Raw genomic sequence first — 22,747 nt, 5'->3', positions numbered from 1 at the left:
TCGCCGTATCTAGCTAATTTGCATACTCGACGCGGAATTCGACATAAACGCCACCTAGCGGCCAGCGTAAATATGCACCTACGATCCGACGGCGTACTAAGACGTACGCCTGTCGGATCGAGCCCAGATTCCGTTGTATCTTGTTTTGTGGATACAAAACAGTTATACGACGCGGGAACTTTGAAATTACACAGCGTATCCATAGATACGCCGGCGTAATTCGTTTGAGGATCTGGCCCATTGGCTGTATTTGATGCTCTTAAGCATTAAATGTTTCAAAAAGTACTTCAAGTAAACTATTGTACGAAGCGCTTCTCAGTATACATCCAAAAATGTACAATCTAGCAAGTGCTTTCTTTGTCACGATCAGAGAAGTAGCTGCCTAGAACCATAACAGAGTCCACCTATACTATATTTAAATCATGGATCTGCTTCTTTGAAGGAAAAATCGCTTTACTGTATCCATCAGAACCAACTTCCACTTCTATCGGTCCAGCGCTTTCACACACATCAGGCACCCACCCCTATTTAGGGATAGTTCTTCCAGTTTGATGTAGATATCCTCTTTCAAGCCTCTTCAGAACCAATCTATTTGCTGTAATTATCTCAATATTAGCTGATCTCTGTTTTAAAAGATAGTAGACAAGTGCATTCATTATTGCATTTAGTAATCTTAAAAGCTGCTTGTTTTAATATACAGTGGAACCTTGGATTATGAGCATAACCCCTTCCAGGAGAATGCTCGTAATCCAAAGTACTTGCATATCAAAGCGAGTTTTCCCATTGAAGTCAATAGAAACAAAAATAATTTGTTCCGCATTGACTTCAATGGCATGTAATACTGCAATGCGGCCAGAGATGGGGGGGTGCCGTAGAGCCTCGAGAACACACAGAAAGGCCCAAGGACAGCTCGGCTGACCTCAGCAAACCTCAGAAAGGCTCTGGAACGGCGTATTTCCGAGTCTTTCCGAGCATTTCCGAACAGCTCTGAGCGGCGTCACTCAGCTCCCGTGCCCCCCCCCTCCCACCGTGTTGTCTCGTTTTGCGAGACAACACTCGCAAACCGAGTCAGGATTTTTAAGAATACAGTGCTCGTATTGCGAAACGCTCGTTAACCGCGTTACTCGCAATCCGAGGTTCCACTGTATATGCTTCCCTTTCAAACAGACAGGTGCTCTTCTGTCATATATTCAGAATTTGTCATGTTCATTTTCATAAAATGATTTACACCCCTGGCTGCATTTTATACATCCACATTCTTCTTTACCAACTGCCCTTATCTTGTAGCTGGAAGAATCTGAGCCCGCCTTTCCAGCAGACGATCCTTCTGTGCCAGAAGATCTAGTGGTGAGTACAAAGATATGCAAACATTAAAATGTGTATAATCATGTAATGTAATGAGATGTTGCTGCAGCGTGAGACACATGCACACAAACATTGGATAAAATGTTAGCAAGTTTACCATTCTCTTTAACCACTTCAACCCCGGAAGGTTTTACCCCCTTCCTGACCAAAGCATTTTTTTTTTATTTGGCACTGCACTAATTTAACTGGTAATTGCACATTCATGTAACACTGTACCCAGACAAAATTGAGGGTCTTTTTCCCCCCACAAATAGAGCTTTCTTTTGGTGGTATTTGATCACCTCTGCAGTTTTTATTATTTTTTGCGCTATAAACAACAAAAGACCGACAATTTTGAAAAAAATAACAATATTTTTTACATTCTGCTATAAAACATATCCAATAATAAAAACAAAAATCGAATTTCTTCATCAATTTAAACCAATATGTATTCTGCTACATAGTTTTGGTAAAAAAATCCCATTAAGCGTATATTGATTGGTTTGCGCAAAAGTTATAGTGTCTACAAACTATGGGATATTTTTATGGCACTTTTATTTTTACTAGTAATGGCGGCAATCAGCAATTGTTAGCGGGCCTGCGACATTGCGGTGGACAAATCTGACACTAATGCTGCGTACATACGATCGGAATTTCCGACAACAAAACCGTGGATTTTTTTACGACGGAATGTTGGCTCAAACTTGTGTTGCATACACACGGTCACACAAATGTCGGAATTTCCGAACGCCAAGAACGCAGTGACGTTCAACACTACGACGAGCCGAGAAAAATTAAGTTCAATGATTCCGAGCATGCGTCAATTTGATTCCGAGCATGTGTGTTTTTTTGTGCATCGGAATTGCATACACACAATCGGAATTTACGACAAGAACTTTTCTTGTGGGAAAAATTGAGAACCAGCTCTCAAACATTTGTTGTCGGACAGCAAAAGTCAATGGAGCATACACGCGGTCGTAATATCTGACCAAAAGCTCACATTGAACATTTGTTGTCGGAAATTCCAATTGTGTGTACGCGGCATAAGTGATACTTTTTTGGGACCAGTGACTCCAATACAGTGATCAATGCTAAAAAAAATCACTGTCACTGTGCTAATGACACTGGCAGGAAAGGGGTTAACGTCAGGGGAAATCAAAGCTTTAAATGTGCTCCTAGGGAGTGTTTTCTAACTATATGGGGGAGGTGCTTTGACTGGGGGAAGACAGAGCACAAGATCTTCATCTTCCCTTCTGATAGAACGATCTGCCTTGTTTACATAGGCAGACCGCTATTCTGCTTCTCTCAGGAGAGATCACCGGGTGCCGGTGAATATCAAGCCTGATTGACTCCCACTGTGTCCAATCAGAGCAGGAGCGGATCGCCAGCGGCACGTGTGCGTGCCCCAGACCTGGAAGAAGCTGCGACGTACAGGTACGTGGTTTCGCGCTAACGGACCACCTTGCCGCAGTAAAAGTACGTGGGATGGTTCGGAAGCGGTTAACGTGTCATGCAGACATTAAAGTAGTTGTAAAGGCTCAAGGTTTTTAACCTTTATGCATTCTGTGCATAAAGGTAAAAAAACCTTCTCTGTGCAGAGGCAGGATACATCCTGTGTGTCCTCTACCGACTCTCTCACCCTTCCAGCTGCTGCCCCCCAGTGCCACTTGAAGCCCAGATGTAGGAGGCAAGCTGGGCTGTCCATGCTCTCTTAACTAGAACTCTCTATGATTAAGCCCTGATCTTCTATTTCACACTCTGACCTTTCTTGGCTAGAATTTAAATTTGATCTTTTTACATTTTTTAACAAAAAATAAAAACCGCAGTGGTGATCAAATATCACCAACAGAAAGCTTTATTTGTGGGGGAAAAAAAATTATAAAAATCATTTGGGTACAGTGTTGTATGACCGCGCAATTGTCATTCAAAGAGTGAGAGCGCTGAAAGCTGAAAATTGGTTTGGGCAGGAGGGGGGTTTAAGTGCCCAAAAAAGCAAGCGGTTAATGTATATCTGATATGAAATATTTCTCTTGTACCACCATAATTCCCTTAATAAAAAAGTTTGTATACAAAAAGGAAACGTTGTTTTATTTTTTATTATTTTTAGGTATTCTACGTAAAAGGGAACACAAAGCAAACATACAGGATGTATTTACAAAATTGCTGAGCTCCATCTAGTGGCCAAAATGTTGGGTTTTGCTACTGTCCATAGTAAAAGAACATTTGCTCAGAGAAAAAATTGCCTAAAGAAAACTATCCTTTTTTGCCCAATTTATACAGAATATTTTTTTTTTTTTTATTATATACTGTATAAATGGACACCATAGTGAGGGCTTCTCTAAATGAGACCGCAAAGGTGGAAATACACTTTAATGCCGTGTACACGCGATTGGTTTTCCTGGGGGTAAAAAGTCCGCCAGAAAAACCGAGAACCTGCTCGGAAACTTATTACCCCTACACACGGCCGGGTTTCCCAAACAGGATGGTGCTGGTGGAGCTTTCCTATAAGTGTCTATAAAGTACCGGTATGCCATTTCTATGAGGATCAGGGGTGAGCTTCATATTCGAGTGGAACTCATGTTCGACTCGGCTTTGGCTTTGGCCAATTATGGCTCAGGGGGTTTAGTACACGCCCCACACTATAAAAGGCCGCCTGCAGGTCGGCCTTGTGTAGTGTGTTGCGGTGGTTGAGAGGACAGAGAGTGTCATTTTTTGCAGGTAGATAGAGCAGGCAGGCAGGCAGGCTAGTCAGTTAATGTTACAGTGTGTAGAGGATATATATACATCCCAGGTGTTGTTCATATATTTATACACTGTATAGTTTAGCTAGATCAGTTCTTCCTAATTTACTGGCAGGCAGGCAGGTGATTGTGCTAGCTGTAGTATTCTTACATGGTTTATTGCCTGTGTCCTCTGTAGTTTGCACCTAAAGCTACTTGGTGTGTACTGGCCAGGAAAACCGGTCGTGTGTACGAGGCATACGACTCAACCCCCTCTTCGAATTCTGGCCAAGTTATTAGGAAGGCCAAGAGCACATCTTCCCTCTAGTCAACGTAGGGTGTGGAATGTCTCCACTCAGCAGCTGGTCACCTCTCATGTCAACCAAATGCTAGAGACCTGCCAATTATAAAAAGCACCAACATTTATCCCCATAGAAATGGTATACTGGTACTTTATGAACACTTATAGGAAAGCTCCACCAGCACCATCAGTCATGCAGGCAAATAAAGAGTACCTGTCACCTCTATAAAGCCATATACTCATATGCACCTGTTACTGTATTACAAGTCAGTATTATCTTAACTTCAGCTATATTTGAAGGACTTCAGATTTTTAGTAGTTTTTTTTTTTTTTTTACATGGTAACATATCCTTAGCAGTTTTACTAAAGTCATGTGATCTTTTGTATGTTAAATTGCATCTGTTAAAATATTTCTATTACTTTGTGACTTTTTCCTGTTGCCAGGATGCGGATAATAAAGAAATACTAGATATTTTACCAGTGTTGCCAATACCCAGCATCACCCCAAGGATCCCCTCGGTAAGACAACCTGCATTTGTACTTTTTTGATGCCTAATATCAACTAAAGGCTTGATTTTTTTTACAATAGACATAGGGGGGATTTACCAAGACTGGAGCAGACAGCATCTGTAGCAGCTGTGCATAGTAGCCAATCAGCTTACGACATCAACTTGTTCAGTTAAAACGGAGGTCCACCCTAAAAAATAAAATCACATTAACGGGCTCCTTAAAATACATTAAAAAAACTTACCAGAAATGCCTGTTGCTAGGCAGATCGTCCTAATCTGCCAGTTCCTATACCGCGGCGATCTTCCTTCTTGTCCCCTTGTATTGTCTTCTGGGGAATGTCTTCTGGGACATACCTATGTGTGTCCCAGAAGACAGCCGTCCATTCACAAAGCGATGCGCGACTCGCACATGTAAGAAACGGCAGTGTTTCTCTTAGTTCGAATGGCGGCTCTGGGACCCGATCCGATGGAAGGATCGGCCTCGGGCAGCCGACATCGCGGGCTCCCTGGACAGGTAAGGGTCCTTATTAAAAGTCAGAAGCTACAGTGTTTGTAGCTGCTGACTTTAAAATAATGACTAGAGAGTGAGAGCTGTCTATGACAGATACCTTGGCCATCCATGGATGCATATGTGCCCCACGTGGGTGATAAAGCCCCCCCCCCCCCCCCCCCGTGGGCAGCAAGAGGTTTTTCCAAATAAGTTTTTGCAACAAGACATATTGACCTCTATGGCCACTAGATTGTACCCTATGTGTTGTGCAGCCTTTCCATTTTTTTTTTCATAACGTTGATCTACAGGCAGCGTTTTCTAAAAACATCATTTAACACTGTTATTCTTTAGTACAGTGCCTTGAAAAAGTAATCATACCCCTTCAAATTTTCCAAATTTTGTCATGTTACAACCAAAAACGTAAATGTATTTTATTGGGATTTAATGTGATAGACCAACACAAGTGAAAGGAAAATGAGAAAATATGTGAAAAGTGTGATGTGCATTTGTATTCAGCCCCCCTGGGTCAATACTTTGTAGAACCTCCTGTTACTGCAATTACAGCTGCAAATCTTTTTGGGGATGTCTCTACCAGCTTTGCACATCTAGAGAGGGACATTTTTGCCCATTCTTCTCTGCAAAGAATATCAAGCTCTGTCAGATTGGATAGAGAGCGTCCGTGAATGGCAATTTTTAAGTCTTGCCACAGATTCTCAATTGGATTTAGGTCTGGATTTTGACTGGGCCATTCCAACACATGAATAAGCTTTGATCTAAACCTTTCAATTGTAGCTCTGGCTGTATGTTTAGGGTCGTTGTCCTGCTGGAAGGTGAACCTCCGCCCCAGTCTCAAGTTTTTTGCAGACTAACGGGTTTTCTTCTAATGCCACGATCGGAAATTCCGACAAGAAAAAGGCTTAAACTTGTGTTGCATACACACGGTCACACAAAATCCCGACCGTCAAGAACACGCTGACGTACAACACTACAATGAGCCAAGAAAAATGAAGTTCAATGATTCCGAGCATGCGTCGAATTGATTCCGAGCATGTTTTTTTGCGAAAACGATGGTGTGTAGGCAACATCGTTTTTTAAAATGAAGTTTGAAAAACGTTGTTTTTTTTCACGAGGACAGATTCTCCCATCTGAGCTGTGGATCTCTGCAGCTCCTCCAGAGTTACCATGGGTCTCTTGGCTGCTTCTCTGATGAATGCTCTCCTTGCCCGGCCTGTCAGTTTAGGTGGATGGCCATGTCTTGGTAGGTTTGCAGTTGTGCCATACTCTCCATTTTCGGATGATGGATTGAACAGTGCTCCGGGAGATGTTCAAAGTTTGGGATTTTTTCGTTTATAACCTAACCCTGCTTTAATCTTCTCGACTATGGTTCTCTAACAAACCTGAGGGCTTCACAGAACAGCTGTATTTATACTGAGATTAAATTACACACAGGTGCCCAGATTCACAGAAAGCATGGCGCACATTACGCCGCCGTAGCGCACACACTGTACGGCACGCCAACGTAGCGCGGAGAGGCAAGCATTGCATTCAGCAAGCCAGTGCTCCCAACGCTGCGCCAGCGTGGCGTGGGTTTCGAAGGCGCACGCCGGCGTAGGTGGAAGTGGGCAGACCCCATGCAAATGATGGGCCAAGCGCCAGACAGGTACGTATCACGAACTGCGCATGCGCCGTGACGTGGACGCATGCACAGCACCCCCCTGCGCCTGCTCACAACCACGCCGGCACACCTGCCTAAGCTCTGCCGGATCACCGCGTACGCCTTGAAAATAACGTACGCCCAGCCAGACACACGTCCAACGCACAATACGCCGGCTTGTGTTCCCTGGTGCAGACCTGTGCATGTCTGTTGCCGGGTTGCACCTCATTTATGGGGAATAACTTTACGCCGGACGTACAACTTACGCGCATCTCGCGTAGCATGCGCCGGGCACACGCACATTCGTGAATCGGCGTATTTGCCTCATTTGCATGTTTGAACGGCTAATCAATGGGAGCAGCACCATGCGCCCAGCCCATATGTGCGCCCACCCTACGCCGGCGTGTGCAAGCTACGTCGGTGGGGTGTAGCCTGTTTTTAGGCGCATGTTGGTTCGTGGGTCTGCCGCACACATAAGCCGGCGCACATTTGCACTTACATCGGCGTAACGTGTTATACGTCGGCGTAAGTGCTTTGTGAATCTGGGCCAGGGTGACTCTATTTACTAATTAGGTGACTTCTGAAGGCAATTGGTTTCACAAGATTTTAGTTAGGGGTATCAGAGTAAAGGGGGCTGAATACAAATACACACCAGACTTTTTAGATGTTTATTTGTAAAATCCCAATAAAATACGTTTACGTTTTTTGGTTGTAACATGACAAAATGTGGAAAATGTCAAGGGGTATGAATACTTTTTCAAGGCCCTGTAATAAATAAATGCATTTTTAAATGCAATTAGTGTATGAATGTGACTTTTTACAGTAGCACTCTGTGAGAGCAGAGTCTGCACTAGTAACCAATCAGGCTCTGTTGCCTGCACATGTGTTTATATACTGACATAAGGCAAGAGGAGCTTTCTCCTTGTGTCTGCATGTTGTTTGTCTTGAATGTATTTTTTCTCTTTCATTTTCATTTTCCAGACACAGGCAGGGAGGCAACCAAGCTGTATAAAATCTACTTTACTGTGCTGTCTGGCAGGGGTGCTTGGGTGATATAGCTGGCTAAACAAAATTACAAACCATATGACAGGTCTGAATTACAAACTCTTTGACAGGTCATATATATATATATATATCATTGGGAGGAATGAACTTTAATAGCATCCCAGTCTTAGTCCGTGGGGTTCAATATTGAGTTGGCCCACAGCTGTCCACAAGGTTTAGGAGTGTGTCTATAGGAATGTTTGACCATTCTTCCAGAAGCACATTTGTGAGGTCAGGCACTGATGTGGACGAGAAGGCCTGTCTCGCAGCCTCCGTTCTAATTCATCCCAAAGATGTTCTATCGGGTTGAGGTCAGGACTCTTCCCTTACCGGCAATGGCAGCAACAGCACCCGACAGCCGATGGAAACATTGGCTGGGGTGCTGACATCGCTGGTAAGTGTCCTAATATTAAAAGTCAGAGGCTATAGTATGTGTAGCTGCTGACTTTACATTTTTAGAGGGGGAGGGGGGTGCAGAACACCGCTTTTAGAGTTCACTTTACTGGAACTAAGGGGCCAAGCCCAACCCTTGAAAAGCAGCCCCACACCATAATCCCCCCTCCACCAATGATTTGGACCAGAGCACAAAGCAAGGTCCATAAAGACATGGATGAGCGAGTTTGGGGTGGAGGAAGTTCACTGGCCTGCACCTCAACCCGATAGGACACCTTTGAGATGAATTCGAGCAGAGCTTGCGAGCCAGGCCTTCTCGTCCAACATCAGTGCCTGACCTCACAAATGTTCTTCTGGAAGAATGGTCAAACATTCCCATAGACACACTCGTAAACAGTGGACAGCCTTCCCAGAAGAGTTGAAGCTGTTATAGCTGCAAAGGGTGGGCCAACCAGGAATGTTCTGACCATCGGGACTATCGAGAGTTTCCCGGTGGGCCAATGACTGAGTGGGCCGGTCAGGTGCAGTCCTGGAGCGGCTCCTCTCTGACAGTGAGTGATCACGATTTCACTCCTGTCAGGAGGAGCAGCTGCCGTCACTTGCTAAGTACACGTGGGAGGGGGAGGAGAGGGAGTACACTCTGATGTAAGGTGGCTGCTGGTGATGGGGACACTCTGATGTAAGGGGGCTGCTGGTGATGGGGACACTCTGATGTAAGGGGGTGATGGAGACACTCTGATGTAAGGGGGCTGCTGGTGATGGGGACACTCTGATGTAAGGGGGCTGCTGGTGATGGGGACACTCTGATGTAAGGGGGCTGCTATTGATTGGGACACTCTGATGTAAGGGGGCTGCTGGTGATGGGGACACTCTGATGTAAGGGGGCTGCTGGTGATGGGGACACTCTGATGTAAGGGGGCTGCTGGTGATGGGGACACTCTGATGTAAGGGGGCTGCTGGTGATGGGGACACTCTGATGTAAGGGGGCTGCTGGTGATGGGGACACTCTAATGTAAGGGGGCTGCTGGTAATGGCGACACTTTGATGTAAGGGGGCTGCTGGTAATAAGGACACTCTGATGTAAGGAGGATGCTGTTGAGGACACTCTGATGTAAGGGGGTTTCTGATGGGGACATTGGTGTAAGGGGGCTGCTGATGGGGACACTGATGTAAGGGGGCTGCTGGTGATGGGGTCACTCTGATGTAAGGGGGCTGCTGGTGATGGGGACACTCTGATGTAAGGGGGCTGCTGGTGATGGGGACACTCTGATGTAAGGGGGCTGCTGGTGATGGGGACACTCTGATGTAAGGGGGTTGCTGGTGATGGGGACACTCTGATGTCAGGGGGCTGCTGGTGATGGGGACACTCTGATGTAAGGGGGCTGCTGGTAATGGCGACACTTTGATGTAAGGGGGCTGCTGGTAATAAGGACACTCTGATGTAAGGAGGATGCTGTTGAGGACACTCTGATGTAAGGGGGTTTCTGATGGGGACATTGGTGTAAGGGGGCTGCTGATGGGGACACTGATGTAAGGGGGCGCTGATGGGGACATTGATGTAAGGGGGTGCTGTCACTCTGATGTAAGGAGGACGCTGTTGGGGACACTCTGATGTAAGGAGGACGCTGTTGGGGACACTCTGATGTAAGGAGGACGCTGTTGGGTTTTTTAGCCTTTGTTCGGACAACTCATTATAGGATCTTGTCCCTTGGAGTTCTTGTGCTGGTGTAGTAGCAGTATCTGGAGTAGTCTTTTCAGGGAAGACTTTAAACATCCTCACATCTTATAAGACCGTTGAAAGCCCGGTCTTTTTCTCTGGTAAGGAGATTTCATTTCCCACGCATTGGGTGTCTTTCTTCTTCATCTCCGGTGGAGGATCTTTTTAAACGCAGATACTGGTGGTTACTTAGATGGACTCAACTCACTGATTTTTTATGGACTATTCTTTATACTATACTCATTCATTCATTTGGATGATCACAATTATTAGTGGCTATTTGTCTCACACACACATTTTTCACAGGTCAAGTTAGTAGCGCTGTATTATTTTGTTTTTTTGCTTTCTTGTTTACTATGGTATTTAGTAATTAATACTGGCAGCTTCTTATTTCATTTCACATGGTTTGACACTTAATAGATTTCACACGCTAGCGCAGTGTTTTTTCTGTTTACACAGAGAAATCCCTTTCCATACGCTGTTGGGGATACTCTGATGTAAGGGGGGCGCTGATGGGGACATTGATGTAAGAGGACTGCTGTTGGGGACACTCTGATGTAAGGGGGTGCTGTTGGGGACACTCTGATATAAGGAGGACGCTGTTGGGGACACTCTGATGTAAGGAGGATGCTGTTGGGGACACTCTGATGTAAGGAGGACGCTGTTGGGGACACTCTGATGTAAGGAGGACGCTGTTGGGGATACTCTGATGTAAGGGGGGCGCTGATGGGGACACTCTGATGTAAGGGGGGTGCTGATGGGGACACTCAAAATTAAAGTGGGTTTGTCTGGATGAAGTCCAGGGCCAAATTTTTGTCCGAGTCCAGCCCTGGGGCCAACTCAATATTAAACCCTACAGAATAAGACTGGGATGCCATTAAAGCTCATGTGCATGTAAAGGCAGGCGTCCCAATACTGTTGGTTTTAGTAGATATTCTGTATACAGTGATGAGAAAACACATCACTTCCAGCATGGAGAAATCTCTGTTAATCGCTCTGCCTGTGTGTGTTGTCTGTGCAATGTTTAAATACTGCGTCACCTGTGTGGGTGCTAGATGGAGAGACCCAGGGATTGCGGAATATATGCCGGTAGGTTATTCAGCTATATGTAGTTCTTAACCTGTGCAGTGCCATGCTGCACTCCTCACATTTGAACACAAACAGAAACTTCTGACACCAAAATGTGAAGATTTACCTTACTATAGGCCATGTGTACAGGCCAACAAATGTCACCAGGAAACTACTCACATGCAGGTGAAAAACAAGGTGCAATTGGGAAGGCTTATAATGCCTTTAAATAACTTCCTATTAACATTTTATGTTTCATCTTTTAAATAAATCTTCAGCTCCGCCTGGTAGCACTTAATGTTCCTCTGTCTGGAGATATGATTGGAATTCGTGGGGCTGACCTTCAGTGTCATCGCCAAGCCCAGGAGATGGCCCTCTATGGGACATTCAGAGCCATCCTTGCTTCCTCCACCCAATCTCTGATCTCAATAGTGAAAAAGACACACAGAAGTCTTCCTATAGTGAATCTGAAGGTAAGTGTTTATTTTATATGCTAGATTTGAACATGGCAATAATCAATCATAAACTTAACTTGTTGTGTTTTTGTTTTGGATTTTTTCAGGGTGAAGGCATTTTTCGGAACTGGATCTCTTTTTTTGATAGTAAATTAGCTCCTCAAAAATCTGATGTCCCAATCTACTCTTTTAATGGAAGAAATATATTAACTGATCCGGTCTGGTGAGTGTAATCAGAATACTTTCAACACATTTCTTAAGCCCCGTACACAGGGTCGGACTTTTGACCGGCCAAAATCACATTGGAATTCCGATGTAGTAAAATAGAACATGTTCTCTATCTAAACTCCGACGGAATTCCTCTGAATTTCCAATGGAAAAAATCCGATGGGGCATACACACGGTCCGAGTTTCAGACAGACATTTTTCCATCGGAAATTCCGATCGTGTGTACAGGGCTTTAGTTTGACATTTTTCCAGCATTGATTTCCTTTGCAGCTCTCTGCCTTAGTTAGTCCAACATCTCAGAAGCATCATAAAGAGCCTATGACTTGGGCTCTTAACCGCATGATCAGCTGTAAGCAATCACAGCGGTAACTAGAAAGTGCTGTTTTTTTCCTCAGTTTGGGCTGACAAGATGCGAGCAGGGGAGAGCCGATCGGCGGCTCTCCTGACAGGGGGTGTCTGCGCTGATTATCAGTGCTGCCCCCATCAGAGGTACCAATCACACATGCCCCATCAGTGCCAATCAGTATCCATCAGTAATGACTGTCAGCGACTCCTCGTCAGTGCTACCCATCAGTGCCCATCAGTGAGTGCTGCCTATCAGTGCTGCATATTAGTGCCTCCTCATCAGTGCCTGTCACTGCAGCCTCAGCAGTGCCCGTCGGTGAAGGAGAAAACAAAATGTTATAACAAAAACAAAGAAACTATTTTTTTTCCAAAAATTTGGGTAATTTTTAATTAGTTTAGCAAAAAATAAAAATACCCAGTGGTGATTAAATACCACTGAAAGAAAGCTTTATTTGTGGGAAGAAAATGATAAAAATTTAGTTTGGGTACAGCGTTGTATGATCTGCTTCATTCCAGTCTCATGAATGTAAACACGGAAGCGACGTCACAACGTCACTTCCTGTTTACTCGGCTGCCAATGGCGCCAGAATTAAAAAAATATACAGTCTTCAGAATCGCCGTTTTCGGCGATCTGAATACTTTGAAGTTCAAAGGAGGGATTTGGGGTCTTTTAGACCCCCCGATCCCTCCATAAAGAGTACCTGTCACCACCTATTACTGTCACAAGGGATGTTTACATTCCTTGTGACAGCAATAAAAGTGATCAATTTTTTTATTTATTTTAATTTTTTTTTAAAACAATTTAATAATGTAAAAATAAATAATAATAATTAAAAAATTTAAAGCGTCCCTGTCCCCACGAGCTCGCGCAGCAAAGAAAACGCATACGGAAATCGCGCCCACACAGTGTTCAAATCACAGATGTGAGGTATCCCCGCGATCGTCGGAGCGAGAGCAATAATTCTAGCACTAGTCCTCTGTAACTCTAACCTGGTAACCATAAAAAAATTGAAAGCGTCACCTATGGAGATTTTTAGTTACCATCGCTTGTCGCCATTCCACTAGTGCGTACAATTATAAAGCATGACATGTTGGGTATCTATTTACTCTGCGTAACATCATATTTCACATTATAAAAAAGAATTGGCTAACTTTACTTTTTCATTTTTGTTTTATTCACGAAAGTGTATTTTTCCCAAAAAGTTGCGTTTAAAACACTGCTGCACAAATACCGTATGACATAAAATATTTGCAATAATCGCCATTTTATTCTCTAGATAAATATATATATACAATGTTTGGGGGTTTTAAGTAATTTTCTAGCAAAAAATACGGATTTTAACTTGTAAACGCCAAATGTCAGAAATTGGGATTTAACAGTGTCCTCCCAATGTAAGGCCTCGTACACACCACAGGACATGTCCGATGAAAACGGTCCGCGGACCGTTTTCATCGGATATGTCCGCTCGGAGATTTCAGTCTGATGTCTGTACACACCATCACACTGAAATCCCCGCGGACAGAGAACGCGGTGACGTAGACGACATCGATGTTCTCTATCGCGCAAGTTCAATGCTTCTACGCATGCGTCCAATCAATTAGACGCATGCACGGGATTTCGGTCCGCTGGTTAGACGTACTAACCAGTGGACATGTCCGACGGACAGCTCTCCAGCGGACAAGTTTCTTAGCATGCTAAGAAACTTTTGTTCGCTGGAAATCTGTCCGCTAGCCTGTACACACGATCGGATCTGTCCTCTGAAACTGGTCCGCGGACCAGTTTCCGCGGACATGTTCGGTCGTCTGTACGGCCGACCGGACAATTTTCCGGGGGATCGGACAGGTTTCCAGCGGACAAATGTTTCTTAGCATGCTAAGAAACATGTCCGCTGGAAGCCTGTCCGTCGGACATGTTTGACATGTTTGAGTCTGTACGACTCACCGGACATGTCCGCTCGGCCGAAAGCCCTCGCATGCGTCGAAGTGATTCGACGCATGCGTGGAAGCATTGACCTTCCAGGGTCGCGCACGTCGCCGCGTCATCATAGCTGGGACGGCGCGGCCACGTCACCGCGTTCGCTGTCCGCGGGAAATTTGGTCTGATGGTGTGTAAAGCCATCAGACCAAAATCTGCCAGCGGACATGTCCGATGAAAACGGTCCGCGGACCGTTTTCATCGGACATGTCCAGTCGTGTGTACGAGGCCTTAGAGTCACCATTCAAGGATTTGTTTGTATATTGCTATCAAATCTCCTCCTAGGAATCTCTTCTCAGGGAGAATACGTTTAATGTTTGTTGTCATTCCTTATAACTGAGGCCCTCCAGCTCCCTTATTGGCTTCGCTGTCCTTCTCTGGATACTCTCCAGTTCAATCACATGCTTCCTGAGAGTTGGTGAACAAAACTGGACCACTTACTTAATTTTTTTTTTTCTCAAATGTATTCTTTCTATCTTTCTTCCAGGTCAGAGAAGTCCTTCTGGCATGGATCCAGCCAAAGGGGGACAACCATACGTAACCGGAACTGCAAAGAATGGAGAAGCCACACAAACGCAGAAGGCTTGGCTTCGCCGACTACAGGGCACTGGCTTAAGGAAAACAACTCCTTTAGTTGTAGCCAACCATTAGCTGTTCTGTGCATTGAAATAGCCTTTCCTTATTACGATATGTGGTGAGCACAGAGCACCAGAAGACTGTACAATCCATGTGTTATTTCTTGAATGAAAGGAAAAACTCTTTTCCTGGGTGCTAAAAGACTGATAATAGTTACTTAAAAGCCAGAAAATCACTCAACCATATGTATACATAGGTGTATGTTACTACTTAGTGTAAATCTGTCGCATGTAAAACAATATCAGAGTGTTGTAGAGAAAAGTGAATTCATAACCAGCCATAACTGGTAATCAGCAGTTTCTTCGCCTTCCATTTAAATTTCTGATATTATAGGTAGAAGCTAGTTAGGAGCTTTTGAGGTGGTTCTATATGTGGTCATTCTGGCTACACTTAGTTATTTTAGAATAACATTGTGCTATTAATAAGGGCGAAAAAGTTGTTGAAAGCATGTTACTTTATATCCTTATACGCAACAGCCTGATAACATTAGGCCATAATAGACATTGTATAAAACTAGAATTTCTACTTCCTGGCTCTGTATCTGGTGGCACTCAAAGCGCTGACCCCATTTTGGATTGGTATGTTTTCTTAGGCCCCTTCCACATTGGGCGGATCCACTTGCAGCGGTCCGCCAGCTTAGTGGAAGATCTCTCCGTTGATCTCTGCTGAGCCGGTGGATGACAGGTCCCTCTCTGCTCACTGAGCGGGGAGGGGCTTGTCGAGCGCTGCTGTCTCCTATGGAGAGATCGGATAAACACTGACAGCATGTCCGTTTTCATCAGATCTCACCCAATCCCATCCGCCATGGATGGATGGCGACGTATCGCTATCCGTCTGATACTCCATAGACCTGTATGGAACGGCTGTTCAGGTCCACCGAAAAAGCTGACAGGTGGAGCTGAACAGTCTGGCAGTGTGAAAGGGGCCTTAGACTCACTTCCAACACCGCTCCTGTTGATTCTGTTTTTGTGACCTGATTTTAATCTGTGTTATGTTTTTATTTTAGAATATTGTATAGTATAAATACTCCGTATGGAATGCCCCTGAAGAAAGGACTCCTAATCGGTCAGCACTAGAAAACCATACTTATTTGATCCACTTTTGCTCTTTTTTTTTTATGTATTTTTTATATATTGTGATGTATGCACCAGATTTTTTTTTATCTTTAATAAAATGTGTATAATTCTATAATTTGATTGGTTATCAGTTGCCCTTAATGTCCCTTGAGTACATCTCTTTGGGGGTACTTTTTCTTTATGGTTCCTTAAATTGGGATGTTGGCAATCCCTGGGTCCTATTGGGTGGATCTTTACATGGCAAGTAACAATCAGCAACGTGTGGCAAGTGACGATCTGCATCTGGTGGCAGGTGACGTGGCAAGTGAAATTCCACAACTTGTGGCAGGGGATGTGGCAAGTGACAATCCACAATGTGTGGGAGCTGACATGGTAAGTAACAATCAGCAAGTGGGGCAGGTGACGTGGCAAGTGACAATCAGCAACGTGTGGCAAGTGACAATCTGCAACTTGTGGCAGGGAGTGGCAAATGACAATCCACATCTGTAGGCAGGTGACATGGCAAGTGACACACTCGGGGCTCCCACTGATTTTGCATTATGTTGAGTTGAACTATTTCATTTTATATTACAATGTAATAATATAAATAATGCACTTCAATCATCCTGACACCATAACAACCATGGTGCCGTGATGATGGAAGCGCCAACACCAGCCATTGCCCCGATAAATTGCCCGCAAAAAAAACATATTTTCTGGCAGTGCTCCTCCCAAGACTAGACTCTAGATCCACACCTGAATGGGGACACTAGTTCTGGTGACAACCAGGGTTTTCCACCCACTTCCTGATTGGCTCTGTCCCTATGGGAAACCGATGGCAAAAAAACTAAGAGGGTTTATAACCCGCCCTTAGAGCCGGTTCACACTGGGGCGACCTGGGATCCGACTTCAAGTCGCCCCAGGTCGCCCCAAGTCGCGCGGTCGAGAAAATGAATGGAAGTGAATGGAGCCATCTTAATGTACACTACTGAAGTTGCTCCGACTTCAGAAAAGGTTCCTGTACTACTTCAATCCGACTTCTAGGTGACCTGTACCCATTGATTTCAATGGAAGTCGCCTCCAAGTCGGATACCCGTTCACAGTGAGGCAACTTTACAGGAAGTCGCCCCAGTGTGAACCTGTTCTAAGGCAAGCCCCTCCCTCCCACAGGGGAACTTCACGCCAAATTTTAAATAAAAAATCGGCATGGGTTTCCCTCTAGGAGCATACCAGGCCCTTAGGTCTGGTATGGATTTCAAGGGAAACCCCCTACGCCGAAAAAACGGCGTGGGGGTTCCCCCCAAATCCATACCAGACCCTTATGTGAGCACGGCCTGTCAGGAAAGGGGGTGGGGACGGGCGAGCCCCCCCCCCTCCTGAGCCGTACCATGGGGCATGATGGGGACAAGGGTCTCTTTCCGACAACCCTGACCGTTGGTTGTTGGGGTCTGCGGGCGGGGGGCTTATCGGAATCTGGAAGCCCCCTTTAACCACTTAACGACCGCCGCATGCCTATATACGTCCGCACAATGGCACGGACAGGCAGAAGGGCGTATATATACGCCCTTGCCTTCTAGCGGGTGGGGGGTCCGATCGGGACCCCCTCTGCTGCGTGCGGCGGTCGGGTTCCCTCGGGGAGCGATCCGGGACGACGGCGCGGCTATTTGTTTATAGCCGCTCCGTCGCGATCGCTCCCCGGAGCTGAAGAACGGGGAGAGCCGTATGTAAACACGGCTTCCCCGTGCTTCACTGTGGCGGCACATCGATCGCGTCATTCCCTTTATAGGGAAGACACGATCGATGACGTCATTCCTACAGCCACACCCCCCTACAGTTGTAAACACACACACAGTGATCCTTAACTCCTACAGCGCCCCCTGTGTTTAACTCCCAAACTGCAACTGTCATTTTCACAACAAACAATGCAATTTAAATGCATTTTTTGCTGTGAAAATGACAATGGTCCCAAAAATGTGTCAAAATTGTCCGAAGTGTCCGCCATAATGTCGCAGTCACGAAAAAAATCACTGATCGCCGCCAATAGTAGTAAAAAAAAAATAATTAATAAAAATGCAATAAAACTATCCCCTATTTTGTAAACACTATAAATCTTGCGCAAACCAATCGATAAACGCTTATTGCGATTTTTTTTACCAAAAATAGGTAGAAGAATACGTATCGGCCTAAACTGAGGAAAAAAAAAAAATTTATATATGTTTTTGGGGGATTTTTATTATAGCAAAAAGTAAAAAATATTGAATTTTTTTCAAAATTGTCGCTCTATTTTTGTTTATAGCGCAAAAAATAAAAACCGCAGAGGTGATCAAATACCACCAAAAGAAAGCTCTATGTGTGGGGAAAAAAGGACGCCAATTTTGTTTGGGAGCCACGTCGCACGACCGCGCAATTGTCTGTTAAAGCGACGCAGTCCCGAATCGCAAAACCTGGCCTGGGCATTTAGCTGCAAAATGGTCCGGGGCTTAAGCGGTTAATAAGGGGGCCCCCAGATCCTGGCCCCCCACCCTATGTGAATGAGTATGGGGTACATCGTACCCCTATCCATTCACCTGGTGGTAGAAAAATGTCAATAAAAAAACAGTACACAGGTTTTTAAAGTAGTTTATTAGGCAGATCCGGGGGTCTTTTTCCGACTTCGGGGGTCTTCCGACTTCTGCTGGGCGCCAACGATGTCTTCTTTCAGCTCTTTTACCAGCGGGAGCACGGTCTTCTCCCTTCTTCCGACTTCTCCGATCTCTTCTCCCACTCTCTGGTTCTTTTTCTCTTCTGCCAGGCACCACCGCTGTCTTCTTTCAGCTCTTTCACCAGTGGGGGCCCAGTCTTCTGCGCCGCCTTCTTCTCTTCTTCTCCTCTTCGATGTTGACTCGACGCTCCCTCCCGCTGTAATGCCGGGTGTGAGGTGCGTGGCGATATATATAGGCCTCTTATGACGTCACAGACACCATGCTCCAGGTGGTGTCACCACCCGGAGCATGCTGGGACTGTGACGTCATAAGAGGCCTATATAAATCGCCTCGCACCTCACACCCGGCATTACAGCGGGAGGGAGCGTCGAGTCAACATCGAAGAGGAGAAGAAGGCGACGCAGAAGATGGTGAAAGAGCTGAAAGAAGACAGCGGGGGTGCCCGGCGGAAGAGAAAAAGAACCCTTTGAAAAAAAATATATATATATTTTTGTTTATTATTTTCTACTATAAAACATACCCAATACAATTTTCAAAAAGATCTAATTTGTTCATCAATTTAGGCCAATATGTATTTTGCTTTTGGTCGGAAAAAAAAATCCCAATAAGGGTATATTGATTGGTTTGCACAAAAGTTATAGCGTCTACAAACTATGGGATATTTTTATTTATTTTTACTACTATAAATTATTATTACTAGTCAGCCAACATTCGAATTCTTCTATAGCCTATGGGCCGAGCGTTTGACCGGAAATGTACGATTGCGGCGTTGTACAGTTTAGCTGCTTGTTGAATCTTTTTAGAACTTTCGACAGACACCATAAGCCTTCAATGACAGATTCAACTTTTGTTTGTTTTTCGCTGCTTCGTCGAATGTTCGTCATTCATGTCGAATGGTCTACCCCAACACTGTCTCTATAATGTCGAATCTTCATGTCTGTATAATGTCTAATCTTTCCTCTCTATGTAGAATAATCTTGGACTAATAGAGTTAAGGTTAGGCACATTTGTCCGTAGAATCGATAGACACAGATTGCTATTGTCAGCGTCATGTCGAATCTCCTATCTATATCGAACTGTTGTAGCAACGAAAACGAAAATAAAGCATTTTTTTATGTCGGATCTTTCGGATTTCGGATTCTGCACGTTCTTTTTACCCAAAATTCGGACGAAAATGCATTCGGACGAAAACTAATGCACATGTCTAGATCACAGGGGGCGATGTGAAACTGTGGGAAGGTCCCATAGGGAGTAACTGCTGGCCTGTGTGGGGTCCCTCCTCAGACACTGTCCTATCAGGTGATGGGACAAGAGCCCCTGGTGATGTTAAATTGTGCATTTTTGAGACGTTGGTTGCCAAGGGTAACCAGACAGGTATTAGCGAACCTTGTAAACAGATAGTGCTGGTTGAAGTTGAGCCAGGTACTCCGAAAAGTCAGTTTCTGACAGTGGGTGTAAAAGTAGGCCCCCTACAGTCCTGGGAGAGTAGGTCTGGGGGAGGTGAAAAGAATGGGAGGACCCCAAAGATTAGGGAGAAGTGCATGTGGAAACACACCCGGAAAAAGAGGTGGGTAGAGTGCCCCTTTAGGAAGAAGGGTTTTGTATTTCTCCCTCCGGTGAGAAACAGGGGGGGAGGATGATATGTGGAGATAAGACCTGTGTCACAGGTACATGTGAGCGGTGTATACCTGATTTTGGCAGGAATACTGATTGCACACCTGTGAGCTGGGTTTATATTCCCCTCAGGAGGAGAGTTCAGGGCTCACACTTGGGAACAGCGCCACCCTACAGGCAGGTGGCCTGGTGTAGGAGTCGGGAGGGCTTTCAGGTGGAGACAGCTCCACGAGAGACACAGGTGGTCTCTAGGAGTCTAATGCCACGTACACACGATCGGAAATTCCGACAAGAAAACCGCGGATTTTTTTTCAGACGAAATTTTGGCTCAAACTTGTGTTGCATACACACGGTCACACAAAATTCCGACCGCCAAGAACTCGGTGACGTACAACACTACGACAAGCTTAGAAAAATTAAGTTCAATGCTTCTGAGCATGCCTCGACTTGATTCCGAGCATGCGTGTTTTTTTTGTGCGACGGAATTGCATACAGACGATCGGAATTTCCGACAAGAACTTTTCTTGTCGGAAAAAATGAGAACCAGCGCTCAAATTTTTCCTGTCGGAAATTCCGATGGAGCATACACACGATCGGAATTTCCGACCAAAAGCTCACATCGAACTTTTCTTGTCGGAATTTCCGCTTGTGTGTACCTGGCACAAGGCTGCAGGTGACAGTCTGAAGGACCAAGCAGCACGAAGCTGAGCAAGTAAACTCCAGGAGGGAGTTTGACTAAACGCCCATACACACAGTCTGACTTTTTGACAACAAATGTCAGACGGACCTGTTTTAGCAGACAATCCGTGTGTTCGCTCCATCGGACAATTTTTTTCGCTTTTTCATCTGACAAATGTTCACTGTGAGAACAAACAAACTTTCCGGCAACAAATGTCCTACGTCGGCTAATCTGATCGTCTGTACACAAGTCCATCGGACTAAAGTACAAACACACATGCTCAGAACCAATGCTAAAGATCAGATAACAATAGCAGAAGTTGCCCACAGGGTGGCGGTAAAGAGCTCAAAAAACATGTGATTTGGTGAAAGTTGGCTGAAAAAGTCCTGCCGTGTGTATGCAGAACAAGTTAACGGCCAACGCCCTTTGGAGCAAAATCCATGGAAAAGTGTGTATGAAGCGGAACCCCTGCGAGGGAAGATTTTCTGTGAAGTTTGTTTTCGTTTAAATAAAATCGGGCTGCCATGCCCTTAAAAATAGTCTGGACTGAGCGGTGTTCCTGAAAACGCATACACCACCTGAGCTTAATCACCCCACATCATCACAATATTACATACATATATATATATATGTGTGTGTGTGTGTGTGTGTGTGTGTGTGTGTGTGTGTATGTATGTATGTATGTAGTGTGTGTGTGTGTATATATATATAAATATTATGACAACCTGCAAATGTATAATAGATTTTTATATTTAAAGGGTCACTAAAGGACATTTTTTTTTTAGCTAAATAGCTTCCTTTACCCTAATGCAGTCCTGGTTTCATGTCCTCATTGTTCGTTTTTGCTGTAATCCTTCTCTGTTCTAAACACTTCCTGGTTGTCTGTTTCCTTATGAAAAAAGTACTGGGAGCTTCTCTCTGTGTCTAAAACCCCTCAGAACCAATCAGTTTCATTTTAAAAACAAACACTGCCCTGTATTGGCTCTGTGTCTCTGTCCTTCACAGAAGCATGAAACTAGATGAAAAGTGAATCTGAAACTGCAGGCACATTATATGATTGATTTTTATCTATTTTTAATAATTTTTAAAAGGAATCAGTTAACTATTATGTCTCTATACCCTGTAAACAGTAATTTCAGCAAAAAAAAAAAAAAAATTCCTTTACAACTCCTTTAAGGGGCTTTTCCTTCCACCAGTGCTAGGCACCAGGGAATATCTTCTGCCAGAGCTTAAAGTTTACCTAAACCCAAGACATCATTAGAGGTGGTGGCTGCATTTGTTTTCTTTTATCAGGCTTTTTCACCTAGTAATTCTGGAAATAACACATTTCCTGTACTAGGGTGGCAACGTTCACTCATCGTACTGTTTTTATGGAGAAGAAGTGTTGTCACCGAAGGACAGGAAGTACTGTAGAACTTCAGAAAACTGATTTTCATTTGGGATTAATCCACATGGTTTGATAAAGAGACATCCTTTAATAAAGAGACAGTAATTTGTGCCTAGTGACATAACACAGGAACTTCCAGTCTGCTCTGTCACTTTGCTCTGTGCTGGAGGATTCCGTGACCTTTGCTGTCCTAAGCACAGGAAGTGACCTCACAAAAGAGACAATAACTTCAGGGTCAGACTTGGTAATACGCACTGGAGGAAATCTTCCAACGTAGCCTGATGTGACAGAACAGACAGGAAATTCCTTTCTTTAATCCAAGAATGACAGATCACATCACATATAAAGGGTGTTATAGAAAAGGAGTGTCTATAGCAGGCAGCCAGTACACCTGTGTTATAAAATTACATTTGACGCAATAAAATAAAAAT

General features: G+C 44.6%; 1 protein-coding gene across 2 annotated transcripts in view; it reads left to right on the top strand.

Annotated features, from left to right (window-relative positions):
- LOC120919271 (collagen alpha-1(XVIII) chain-like) overlaps positions 1-16,022 on the top strand; it is an 89,236-nt gene extending 73,214 nt beyond the window's left edge. Inside the window, exons 18-23 of one of the 2 annotated variants that reach the window (XM_040331345.1) lie at positions 1,288-1,347; positions 4,810-4,884; positions 11,519-11,713; positions 11,803-11,918; positions 14,731-14,937; positions 15,886-16,022. In XM_040331345.1, coding sequence (XP_040187279.1) covers positions 1,288-1,347; positions 4,810-4,884; positions 11,519-11,713; positions 11,803-11,918; positions 14,731-14,937; position 15,886 — 654 coding nt within the window. In that variant the 3' untranslated portion in view covers positions 15,887-16,022. Of the gene's footprint in view, positions 1-1,287; positions 1,348-4,809; positions 4,885-11,518; positions 11,714-11,802; positions 11,919-14,730; positions 15,580-15,885 lie in introns of those variants that run through there. The other variant, XM_040331344.1, reaches the window with a different exon arrangement.
- The last annotated feature ends 6,725 nt before the right edge of the window (positions 16,023-22,747 follow it).

The sequence above is a fragment of the Rana temporaria genome, chromosome 12 (genome assembly GCF_905171775.1).
Source record: "Rana temporaria chromosome 12, aRanTem1.1, whole genome shotgun sequence".
In the NCBI taxonomy this organism is placed as follows: Eukaryota; Metazoa; Chordata; class Amphibia; order Anura; family Ranidae; genus Rana; species Rana temporaria.
Note: the sequence above shows the minus strand (reverse complement) of the source record. Positions and strands in the feature narration are given on the sequence as shown.